The 13,429-nt window shown below is 38.7% G+C and overlaps 1 protein-coding gene across 3 annotated transcripts in view; it reads left to right on the forward strand.

The window, feature by feature from the left end:
• fbln1 (fibulin 1) overlaps positions 1 to 13,429 on the forward strand; it is a 63,083-nt gene that overhangs the window by 23,794 nt on the left and 25,860 nt on the right. For all 3 annotated transcript variants that reach the window (XM_084397999.1, XM_084398000.1, XM_084398001.1), the window contains exons 11-14: positions 606 to 731; positions 8,266 to 8,385; positions 10,607 to 10,738; positions 12,127 to 12,250. In XM_084397999.1, the coding sequence (XP_084254125.1) occupies positions 606 to 731; positions 8,266 to 8,385; positions 10,607 to 10,738; positions 12,127 to 12,250 (502 nt within the window). The remainder of the gene's footprint in view (positions 1 to 605; positions 732 to 8,265; positions 8,386 to 10,606; positions 10,739 to 12,126; positions 12,251 to 13,429) is intronic.

Genomic DNA, 13,429 nt, shown 5'->3' on the forward strand with positions numbered 1-13,429 from the left:
TAAAATATTATTTTGTTATTTGTATAATTTTTTAATTAAATAATATATCATTTAAAATAAATTATACATCATATATAAAACATTATTATTTAATTCAAATAATTCAAATATAATCAAATATGATTTTAATAACTATTTTTATAATTATTTAAAATAATTATATTGTGTGTATATATATATATATTAGTAATACAATTATACTATATACTATATACTTATAATTTTATATATAATTTAAATAATTATAAAATATAAAATAATGTAATTATATATTTTTATTTAATTATACTTATTATAATTATTAATTATAACTATTTAATTGCTTAAAATATTTCATATATATATAATCATTAAATGTATAAAAAAATGTTTAAATAGTTGTTTAAAATAATTTAATTATATATAACTTTTTATTAAATTATACAATATATTATTTAATTTAGACAATTAAAAATATAAATAAATATTTAAATGATAATTTGTATATTATAATTATTTTAAAAGTTATATATATATATATATAACATTATTATTATTATTTTAATGCACCTATTTCTTGATTCCTGTTGATCTGAATGCCGTATTCCTTTTCTCCTGAACGTCAGACATCAATGAGTGCAGGAGCTATCCGGGCCGACTCTGCGCACACAAGTGTGAGAACGTCCTGGGCTCCTACAAGTGCAGCTGCACCACCGGCTTCAAGCTGGCTCTCGACGAGAGGAACTGCGAAGGTACTCGAAAACCCATTTAACTAAAGGCCCGTTCACACCAACGACGATAATGATAAAGATAACAATTCTAAAAACTCAAAGAATAGTAGAGTCACACCACAACGATATGGAGAAACGTTATCGTTGGGATCACTTTTGGAACGATTTTTTTTCCCAGCTGTTGAACGATAATGTTATGTGGTGGTGCTTTAAATTGCTGAATGTTAATTGTTCTATCTGAGATCGCAGGTGCAGTCATGAATGACGTCATGGGAAACCCCGTATTTAAGCCGGTCCGGAATTGAGGCTGGTCTCTCTCTCGGCTCTCTCTCGGCTCTCTCGGTTCTCTCGGCTCTCGCGACGCTCGCTGCTCTAGCTGCCTCTACCCTTCTGATCAGTAACAGCTGGGGTTTCTTGCCACATGGCGAGCAGTCCACGGTCTTCGCCTCGGCTGTTCCAGATCATGGACTGAGTTTTTATTTTGGTTATTTTCAAGCCAGGTAGTGGGTATTTTCTTTGATCACTTTTATTATTTAGTTGATACAGCGTAGGAAAGCAGTGGTCCGGAAGACTCACTCTGTTTGTTGTTTTCTTCGGGAGCAGATAAGAACTTGCTTACAGAGTTAGATAGTCAGGCTTTCTGTTTTCCTTTTGCTACCCTACCTGTGCTATTAGTTTGATTTATTGTTTATTGTTGGTGCGCTCTCTCATGTTTCATTAAAAGAAACGATGTACACTTTGAAACCTCACCCAATCGTCTGTGATTCTTGATATGTACGGTCCTTGTCTTACATGTGTTTTAACGAGCCTAATTAGATAAAGGGCCGTAACATATTTGGGAACTCGTCCGGGATCGAATTTTGTGTGGCTTTGTTTGATCTTTTGATCTGCTCACACTTTGTATTTGTTACTTGAGTAACTTCAGTAACTTTGTTGAATCACAGTCGATTGGTGTGTGTGTATATTTTCTCGTGTAGTGCTCGTTAAATTTTTTTCCTTATAATAACCAGACGTTATTTTTAATCATGTTTGAATTAGCGAACTTCATTGCGAAACCGACGCAAGCTGAGCTGTTTCAAATTAATAGAGTAGATCTTACGAGGATTGCTGCTCATTTTAAGGTCAATTTTCGTAAGACTTCAACTAAACATGAGCTTCAGATTCTGCTTGTTGATTCATTGCATGAACAAGGCGTTTTTGGTGATGAGGAAAAGATGACGGATTATCCTGATGTTGAATTTGAAGGTAGTTCCGAAGATCTTGCGATGCAGGTTAAAAAATTGCAGTTGCAAGCTAAAGAGCACGAGATAGTTTTGTTGAGAGAGAGAGAAGGGTGGGAGCGTGAGAGAGAGAGAACTAGAGATCGTGAGAGACATGAACTTGAACTGAAAAAGCTCGAAATGGAGCAAGCGTGCCGTCTAAAAGAGATTGAGTTAAGCGCTCGTGAAAGGGGCTTATCTGACACTTCTGATTTCGACGTGAGTCGTAATATTCGTATTGTTCCTCCTTTTCGAGAACAAGAAGTTGATAAATTTTTTGCTCTTTTTGAACGCGTCGCTGTCAATATGAAATGGCCGAAGACTTTTTGGCCCATGTTGTTACAGTGTGTTTTTGTGGGTAAAGCCCAGGAAGTTTTTTCCTCTTTATCAGTCGAAGACTCTCTTAATTATGAGCAAGTGAAGACATCCGTTCTCAGAGTGTATGAGCTAGTCCCCGAGGCTTATCGTCAGAAATTTCGTAATTTACGGAAAACTGATGAGGCTTACGTTGAGTTCGTTCGGGAGAAAGAATCACTGTTTGATCGTTGGTGTGCTTCCATGAAAGTGACCACTTTTGAAGAGCTTCGTGAACTGATTATTTTAGAGGAATTTAAAAACTGCTTACCAGAACGCGTTGTAATCTATCTTAATGAGCAAAAAGCTTCTAAATGTTCTGTTGCTGCGACATTGGCTGACGAATATGTGCTCACACATAAGAACGTGTTTAGTGTCGCACCGAAGTTTCCTTCAGCTAACAGCACTCGGTCTTCTCAGCGTAATTTTGAACGCCCCCTGCCTGTTGATAAAGCGGCGCTAAGTTCTGATAAGTCTGTGTTCTCACCCGTTTGTTTCTATTGTAAGAAACGCGGACACATTATTTCTGAGTGCAGTGTGCTCAAAAAGAAAAACCGTGTTCCTAAACCGGTAGGTTTATTGATGACGTCCATGCCACAAGTGAAAGGACTTGAGTTGTTGGCTTCGGAAGCTGACATGTGTGAAAATGAGGGATATGTGCCGTTTTTGATGGACGGATTTGTATCTTTGTCAGGTAGTGCTTCGCGCAAACCAGTCAAGATACTTCGTGATACAGGCGCTGCTCAGAGTTTTATTCTGGAAGGAATATTGCCGTTGTCTGATGAGAGCTCTGTTGGTTCAAGTGTCTTAGTACAAGGATTTGAGATGGGCTTCGTTAAGGTACCTTTGCACGAGATCGAAATTGAATCTTCCCTTGTGTCTGGCCGCGTTGTTGTTGGAGTGCGACCATGTCTTCCCGTTCGAGATGTCACGTTTATCTTAGGGAATGACTTAGCGGGAGGAAAAGTTTTTGCTAGCCCTGAGGTAACTGATGATCCTTTTCTGTGTCTTACTGTTGCTGATGCCTTAGCTCAGGAATATCCTGAGGTTTTTCCCTCATGTGCTATTACTCGCGCTATGACTCAGAGACTAAAAGGTAAAAGCCTTAGTGAATCAGAAAGTGAGTGTAATTTTGATTTGAGTGATACATTCTTTTCTAATTCTGATTTTTGTGAAGTGAGATGTTCAAATTTTGTTGACGGTTCAGATAGTGCCGTTAAAAAATTAGATGAACATATTATGGGGCCTACTAAATTGTCTCTGTCTCGCGAGCAGCTTATTGTTGAACAGAGGAAAGATGAGAAGTTGTCATCCCTCTTTGAAGCTGTTGTTCCTGCTGAGCAACTCGAACACGTATCGCAAGGATACTTTGTAGAAGATGGAGTGTTGATGAGGAAGTGGAGACCACCTACTGCATCTGCTGATGATGAGTGGCAAATCGTCAAACAGATAATAGTTCCCTCCTCGTACCGCTCTGAAATTTTGAGTCTTGCGCATGATAGCCCGTTTGCCGGTCACTTAGGAGTAAATAAAACGTACGATCGAATACTCCGAAATTTTTTCTGGCCTGGCCTGAAAACTGATGTAGCAAGTTATTGCAGAAGCTGTCATGTGTGCCAAATGACGGGAAAACCGAACCAGAATGTTTCACCTGCTCCGTTGCATCCTGTTCCAGCTATCGGTGAACCATTTGAGCGTGTGATGATCGATTGTGTCGGTCCTTTGCCTCGCACGAAGTCGGGAAACCAATATCTGCTCACTATAATGTGCACGTCAACGCGTTTTCCAGAGGCCATTCCTCTGCGTAAAATCACTGCACCAGTGATCGTAAAATCACTTATAAAGTTCTTTTCACTGTTTGGACTTCCACGTACTATTCAGTCGGACCAAGGCACGAATTTTATGTCCCGTGTGTTCAAGCAAGCTTTAGATCAGCTGCATATCCAACATTGCACCTCAAGTTGTTACCATCCGGAAAGTCAGGGAGTACTTGAGAGGTTCCACCAGACTTTAAAATCAATGCTGCGTGCGTTTTGTCTTGAGTTTCAAAAAGATTGGGACGAAGGAGTGCCTATGGTCATGTTCGCAGTGAGAGAAGTAGTGCAGGAGTCGTTAGGTTTTAGTCCGGCCGAGTTAGTGTTCGGGCATACTGTTCGTGGCCCACTGAAGCTGATCAGAGATCATTGGACTAGTGATGTACCTCAAAATAACATACTTGACTATGTCTCAAGCTTTCGTTTTAAGTTGCATCGTGCATGCGAATTGGCCAAAGAGAATTTGGAGATTGCACAGCAACGAATGAAGCAGCGTTTTGATCGTCGTGCTAAACTTCGTAGCTTTACTCCTGGTGACAAGGTGCTTGTGCTGATGCCAGTGCCTGGGTCTGCCTTGCAGGCTCGTTATTTTGGTCCCTATCGAGTGAAAGAAAAGGTGAGTGAGCTTGATTATGTTATCTCGACGACAGACAGAAGAAAGAAAACTCGTCTCTGTCACATTAACATGCTCAAGCCGTACTTTGAAAGATCGCCAGATTTGTCTGAAAAAAAGTCGGCTGTGTTAACCGTTTCACCCACAGACTTTCCGGTGGCCGGAGGACAGAGGCTGTCCAGTGCTGATATACTTGACACCAAGGCGCTGTCCAGTCCTGAATCTTCGATCCACCCATTGTGTTCTGCTGTATCGGACAGCGGTGATGATTCTTCTTTCGATGAGGATGTAGAGTTTCCTTCTACCGAACTGGTTGCGGGAAGATTGAAAAATTCTGAGATCATTCAAACCTTAGACTCACATCTTTCTCATTTGACCGTTGCCGAACGAGCTGATGTGACTAATATTATTCGGACGTACAGTAATTTGTTCTCCGATATTCCATCTCGTACTTCGTTAATAGAGCATGACATCGATATTGGTGACTCGTTGCCTATTAAACAGCACGCATATCGGGTAAGTCCTGAAAAGAGAATGTTGTTGCAAAATGAGGTGACCTTCATGCTTGAGAATGACATCGCAGAGCAAAGTTTTAGTCCTTGGAGCTCACCCTGTTTGCTCGTAAAAAAACCGGACAGTACATTTCGTTTTTGTACTGATTTTAGACGCGTTAATGCTGTGACCAAACCAGATAGTTATCCATTGCCTCGCATGGAAGATTGCGTGGATCACGTAGGAAATGCTGTGTTTGTTACGAAGATCGATCTGCTTAAAGGATACTGGCAGGTGCCGTTGTCAGATCGTGCGAAGGAAATCAGTGCGTTCGTAACACCAGATCATTTTCTCCATTATACCGTAATGGCTTTCGGTTTACGAAACGCCCCGGCAACCTTTCAGAGACTGGTCAATCGCGTCATCGAAGGCATGCATAACGTTGAAGCATATTTGGATGACTTGGTCCTTTACAGCGCGTCTTGGCCAGAACATGTGGAGCAACTCGATACGCTTTTCAGTCGTTTGTCTCAAGCTAACCTTACGGTTAATTTAGCGAAGTGCGAATTCGGCCGAGCTACGGTCACTTATCTGGGAAAGATTGTTGGTAGCGGTCAGGTTCGACCCGTTGAGTCTAAGGTAGAGTCCATCACTCATTTTCCCGTGCCCAATATACGTCGTGAGCTTCGTCGGTTTTTGGGTATGGTTGGGTACTACAGAAATTTTTGTAAGAATTTTTCTGTAGTTGCTTCGCCCTTAACCGACCTTCTTAGTCCTAAGGTTCCATTTAAATGGTCTGAGATTTGTCAATCGAGTTTCGAGAGAGTTAAAGCCCTTTTAGTTAATTCTCCCGTTTTGTCTGCTCCTGATTTTACCACTCCGTTTTCTCTTGCTGTTGATGCAAGTAACACCGGTGCTGGAGCTGTTCTCCTTCAATCAGATCACACTGGCGTCGAACATCCTGTTTGCTATTTTTCACGTAAATTTAATAAACCTCAACGACGTTACTCGACTATTGAGAAGGAGGCGCTCGCCCTTGTTCTTGCTATTCAACATTTTGACGTTTATGTTGGTTCTGTTTCGTACCCATTGACTGTTTATACGGATCACAATCCCTTGATTTTTATTGATCGGATGAAAAATAACAATCAACGTTTGATGCGTTGGAGTTTATTCCTACAGCCTTTTGAGCTTGACATTCGTCACATTCGGGGTAAGGATAACGTGGTTGCGGATGCTTTATCTCGCATCTAAATTAATTGCAGGCTCTGAGGTAAGATATATATTTTTACCCTACAATTAATTATTTAAGGGTGAGGGTGTTATGTGGTGGTGCTTTAAATTGCTGAATGTTAATTGTTCTATCTGAGATCGCAGGTGCAGTCATGAATGACGTCATGGGAAACCCCGTATTTAAGCCGGTCCGGAATTGAGGCTGGTCTCTCTCTCGGCTCTCTCTCGGCTCTCTCGGTTCTCTCGGCTCTCGCGACGCTCGCTGCTCTAGCTGCCTCTACCCTTCTGATCAGTAACAGCTGGGGTTTCTTGCCACATGGCGAGCAGTCCACGGTCTTCGCCTCGGCTGTTCCAGATCATGGACTGAGTTTTTATTTTGGTTATTTTCAAGCCAGGTAGTGGGTATTTTCTTTGATCACTTTTATTATTTAGTTGATACAGCGTAGGAAAGCAGTGGTCCGGAAGACTCACTCTGTTTGTTGTTTTCTTCGGGAGCAGATAAGAACTTGCTTACAGAGTTAGATAGTCAGGCTTTCTGTTTTCCTTTTGCTACCCTACCTGTGCTATTAGTTTGATTTATTGTTTATTGTTGGTGCGCTCTCTCATGTTTCATTAAAAGAAACGATGTACACTTTGAAACCTCACCCAATCGTCTGTGATTCTTGATATGTACGGTCCTTGTCTTACATGTGTTTTAACGAGCCTAATTAGATAAAGGGCCGTAACAATAAAAACACTGACAACCAATCAGAATCCATTCTAATTAAAGGGCTCACGCATTTAAAATGGCAGACGACATTGCGGAGAAGATAATCACCGAGGTCCAGAAAAATCCACCATTGTTTTACAAGTCAAGCCACTTTACAAGAAAATGGAGAACAGTCGTTCATCCCTCTGAATGAACAGAAGTATTACCTCAGGTTTCCAGCGCTCGTTTCCACAACATTGTCTTTATTCCTTTAAAGTTGCTGTGAAAAAGACTAGGTGTTGTTTTTATTCCACTGTATTGACTAAATTCACTGTTAGATTATTAGATCGATTACACGATTCACTCAGAACACAGTATGCTGAGGACATCTGCTGGTTAAAGCCGTGTAAAAGCAACAAGATTAGAACAGCAAGAACATGTTCAATGACGTTGTACACACTTTTAAACCGCAGCGCATGAGCTTAGAATAAACAGACTGTTATTGTTTGTTAAGTATATAGTTATGGTTATAGTTGTGAACGGGCCTTAAAGGTGCAGTGTGTGATTTTTAGCGGCATCTAGTGGTGAGGTTGTGAATTGCACCCAACAGAAGTTACGGTGGCCGACAGGAAGTGATGTCGTCGTCTGAGACAGCAGAGAGTAGCCAGTTCAGCAATGAGCTTTCTTTAAAAAAATTAATTAAGAAATTAGGTTTACTTAATTATTCAGTAAAACAATATGTTATTGCGAATATTATTGTCACTTGTTCATCATTGTGTCAGTGTTTTATTCGCTGACTTTAGCTATAGCTTCTTTGCACGAAGAACAACATAGTGCCGAAACGTGTTTGTCCGTTCAGGGCCACCGTAGAAACATGTGGATGTAAGGAGACCCGTGGTGTGTGTAGAGAGAAATGCCTCATTCTAAGCTAATAAACACATAACGGTTCATTAAGTAAGGTCTTTATACACCACTGAAAACATAGTTATGTATATGATAATGCATTTCTGTCAACAGATCCTCCTAAATATTACACAATGCACCTTTAATAATTAACTCAGTCAGCCTTGGTTCATTCTCTGGCCTGTCGTTTCCCCCGCAGACCTCAACGAGTGCGAGAGCGCCCCCTGCAGTCAGGAGTGTGCCAATGTTTACGGGTCCTATCAGTGTTACTGTCGCCGTGGTTACCAGCTGAGTGATGTGGACGGGATGACCTGTGAAGGTGAGTGTCTGAGACTGTCCCTGCGTCTCAATGTCCACGCTATCCATCCTAAACTGTGTGTGAGATTAGAATAAGTGTGTCCCAAAGCATTTATGTTGAAAAGATTATGCCAGAAGTCCTCGGATGATCTACTATTTCCAGTGGATTTTTGAAGTGTGGATCCGTGTTCACTATAAAGGCTAATATTACCCACAATCCATTGCGCTTTGGAGGAGGAACTGCAAACACGAGTGTTAAAAAACTACAAAACATGGGGGATAGGGTTTTAGATAAAGGTCTGAGTGACTCATCAAAGTTTAACCTGATTAAATAAATATTTAATTTAATGTTATCCATGTCATATTTCATCTGCAATAACAATGTGGACTTTTAAAAAGGTCCGTTTGACCATTAACTTTTAAATGCATCTTTAATAATGCATTAATATGAGGAGAGTCTCTGCATGAAAGACACGCGACTCCGATACTGTATGAAATTAAATAAAATGTGGAGGATTTCATCTTTGACAAGATGATTGACAGGCCAGTTTACTGTGACAAGATGATTGACAGGCCAGTTTACTGTAACAAGATGATTGACTGGCCAGTTTACTGTGACAAGATGATTGACAGGCCAGTTTACACTGACGAGATGATTGACAGGCCAGTTTACTGTGACAAGATGATTGACAGGCCAGTTTACTGTAACAAGATGATTGACTGGCCAGTTTACTGTGACAAGATGATTGACAGGCCAGTTTACACTGACAAGATGATTGACAGGCCAGTTTACCGTGACAAGATGATTGACAGGCCAGTTTACTGTAACGAGATGATTGACAGGCCAGTTTACTGTAACAAGATGATTGACAGGCCAGTTTACACTGACGAGATGATTGACAGGCCAGTTTACTGTGACAAGATGATTGACAGGCCAGTTTACTGTAACAAGATGATTGACAGGCCAGTTTACTGTAACAAGATGATTGACAGGCCAGTTTACACTGACAAGATGATTGACAGGCCAGTTTACTATAACGAGATGATTGACAGGCCAGTTTACACTGACGAGATGATTGACAGGCCAGTTTACTGTGACGAGATGATTGACAGGCCAGTTTACCGTGACGAGATGATTGACAGGCCAGTTTACCGTGACGAGATGATTGACAGGCCAGTTTACCGTGACGAGATGATTGACAGGCCAGTTTACCGTGACGAGATGATTGACAGGCCAGTTTACCGTAACGAGATGATTGACAGGCCAGTTTACCGTAACGAGATGATTGACAGGCCAGTTTACCGTGACGAGATGATTGACAGGCCAGTTTACCGTGACGAGATGATTGACAGGCCAGTTTACCGTGACGAGATGATTGACAGGCCAGTTTACCGTGACGAGATGATTGACAGGCCAGTTTACCGTAACGAGATGATTGACAGGCCAGTTTACCGTAACGAGATGATTGACAGGCCAGTTTACCGTGACGAGATGATTGACAGGCCAGTTTACCGTAACGAGATGATTGACAGGCCAGTTTACCGTGACGAGATGATTGACAGGCCAGTTTACTGTGACGAGATGATTGACAGGCCAGTTTACTGTAACAAGATGATTGACAGGCCAGTTTACCGTGACGAGATGATTGACAGGCCAGTTTACCGTGACGAGATGATTGACAGGCCAGTTTACCGTGACGAGATGATTGACAGGCCAGTTTACCGTGACGAGATGATTGACAGGCCAGTTTAGTGTGACAAGATGATTGACAGGCCAGTTTACTGTAACAAGATGATTGACAGGCCAGTTTACTGTAACAAGATGATTGACAGGCCAGTTTACTGAAACGAGATGATTGACAGGCCAGTTTACTGTAACAAGATGATTGACAGGCCAGTTTACTGTAACAAGATGATTGACAGGCCAGTTTACTGTGACGAGATGATTGACAGGCCAGTTTACTGTAACAAGATGATTGACAGGCCAGTTTACTGTGACGAGATGATTGACAGGCCAGTTTAGTGTGACAGAGAGCAACCGATAAAGACATAATTGTATGACGTGATAGTTTGTCCCAAAGCTTATCTACTCTTCTGATACACATATACTTCAAGCGAAAATTTTCTTCACAAAATGAGTACATACTTGAGGGCGTAGTGTAAGTGGGCGAATTGAGACGCAGCACAGGACTCATTGTTTGCTGTCACACTCCATCATTCATGCAGTGTGTTTTGCTCTTCAGACATCGATGAGTGTGCGCTGCCCACCGGTGGACACATCTGCTCTTACCGATGCCACAACACACCAGGAAGCTTTCACTGCACGTGTCCCGTCACCGGATACACACTCGCTCCCAACGGACGCAGCTGCCAGGGTCAGGAACACACAGTTATCCGGATCACAATGTTCATATCACACAATACAGAAATCAGTGTTCATATAAATGGTCTCATTTGTTAACATTAGTAAGTGGAGTAACTAACAACGAACAATACTTCATTTATGAACATTTCTTAATTTTAGTTAATAAAACTGTTCGTGTTCATGTTAGTTCACTAAATCTTGAAAACGTATTGTAGTGTAAACTGTTATTACAAATCATTGTGTTTTAAATATTACTATTTAGGTTTATTAGTCCTTCGGATGAGGCGTTAAACCGAGGTCCGGACTCACAAAAATATTACATAAATAAACATTAAATGATAAATAATAATATTAAAAATGTATTTATTATAAATAATATTGAATAAGTAACAAATAATAATAATAACAAATAAATAAAATTCTATTTTGTATATATTTTATATAAATGAAAATATAATATGTAAACTATATATATATATATATATATATATATATATATATATACACTTTAAAAATAAATAAAAGTATACCAAATACTTTATATATAAAATATAATTTAATTTAACTAATTAAAAATAAACATGCAATAAGTATACTATTTTCTTTAATAAAAATAAATATAAAATATAATTAAATATAATAAAAATTATCTAAGTATTATTTTCATTTAAAATAATAATATATAATTAAAATGTAATTAAATTAATATTAAAAAATAAATATACTTTAAATTGTTTATTTTTATTTCGTTTTAGTTCCATTGCAACATTTCTAATTTTCTATTTTGTTTAAGTTTTTAATCTACTATTTATTTTTTATTTTATGTCAGTTTTATTTCAATGAACAAATATATTTTTATGTTTTTAGTTAACGATATTAACCCTGAGTGTCATTGGTCAGAATTCATAAAATGTGTCAAAAAAGTTGTAATTGATAAACCATCAATTTCACATATAATGTGCATCATTTGTCATATTACTCCACTTTATGCTGTGGCAAAAGCCCTTAAAGTGACAGTTCATCCAAAAATGATAATTCTGTCATTAATTATTCATCCTCATGTCCTTTCGTTCATCTTCGGAACATAAATGAAGATATTTTTGATGAAATTGAGAGATTTCTGTCGCTCCATTGACGAGCAACTAACACTTTGATGCTTCAAAACTTTACAAAGTGATCGTAAAACTAATCCATATGAATTGAGCGGATTCTGATGAGACACAATCGCTTGATATGATAAATGACAACGAGGATGAATAATTAATGACAGAATTTTCATTTTTGGGTGAACTATCCCTTTAAATATGGCCAAATCACTGTAAATAAAGCTAAGTGCTTTATTTAAACATACTCATCAAGACCAACACTAATATTGCTGTGTTTCCCCCCCGCGAGCAGATATCGATGAGTGTGTAGCCGGGACTCACGCCTGCACAGAATCCCAGAGCTGCTTCAACATCCAGGGTGGATATAAATGCCTGAGCTTCGACTGTCCTGCGAACTACAGGCGCTCTGGAGACACGTGAGTGACTGACGGATTCAAGGCAGCCAGAACTCGTTCAACAGCCCAAATCAAGAGCAGAAGGACATTAAACAAATGCACTGATTCTTGACTTTATGCTGTAGGAATTTAATCCAATTTTGAGTTCCCGTTAACTTTGATATTTGTCATATCTGAGAGTCGGTTTCCAAATATTTTTTAAATGTACCGTTTCCACTGAATACGAACAAAGAAAATAAAAAACTAAATAATAAATAATAATAAAATAATAATAATATTAATAATTTATGAATAGTAAGGAATAATTAATATATATAAAATATAATTTTCCTTTTATCTATGACAATTAATTTTTTTTAAATAAATTATATAAAATATAATATGTGAACTATATATATCAAATCAATTAATCGCATCTAACAAAAGTTTGTATATATTTTTATTATATATATATATACATACATATTTAATTTAAATAATTAAAAATAAACATTTCCACTGAACATGAACAAATAAAAAATATAATACAAATTATGCAGTCTAGAAACAAAAAAACAAAAAAATAAAAAAATAATACAAAATTACGCAAATATTAGTACATATAAATCTTGCAGGAGTTGACATATAGCTCAGATGTTGCAGGAAGATATTAATATCAGAAGTGGGGTTCCTAACACATCTGCTGATCACACTGTGCATGAACGCAATGCATGAGTTGTGCACAAAGTTTCATTAATACACGTTGCCATTAATATCATTAATATCCCCTACCGATAAGAGCGCAACAGTTCCGGAAGTATTTTTTCCCATTCATTTTCTCCCCCCAAAAAAAGTTTCAATACAAATTGAACTATGCCGGCTTGATCCGAGATGCATCGCAATATTTAATAATACTGTTCTACTGTGTAGAAAAGAAATGGGACTGTTGCACTCTTCTAGAGTTGTGCACTCTAAAACATGCTGGGTTGTTTCAACCCAACTTTGGGTCAAATATGGACAAACAAACCCAGCCGTTGGGTTACATTTTTTAAATGACATTTTTAACCCAAACATTTGGGTTTGTCCATATTTGACCCAAAACTGGGCTAATTTTTTATTTTGATTTAATTGGGTTAAAACAACCCAGCATTTTTTAGAGTGTGATGTCACTGTGAATGCTCCTCCCCCCTCAAACAAACCCCTCCCCCTAAAATCACACAC

The sequence above is a fragment of the Rutilus rutilus genome, assembly GCF_951802725.1.
Source record: "Rutilus rutilus genome assembly, chromosome: 23".
Lineage (NCBI taxonomy): Eukaryota > Metazoa > Chordata > Actinopteri > Cypriniformes > Leuciscidae > Rutilus > Rutilus rutilus.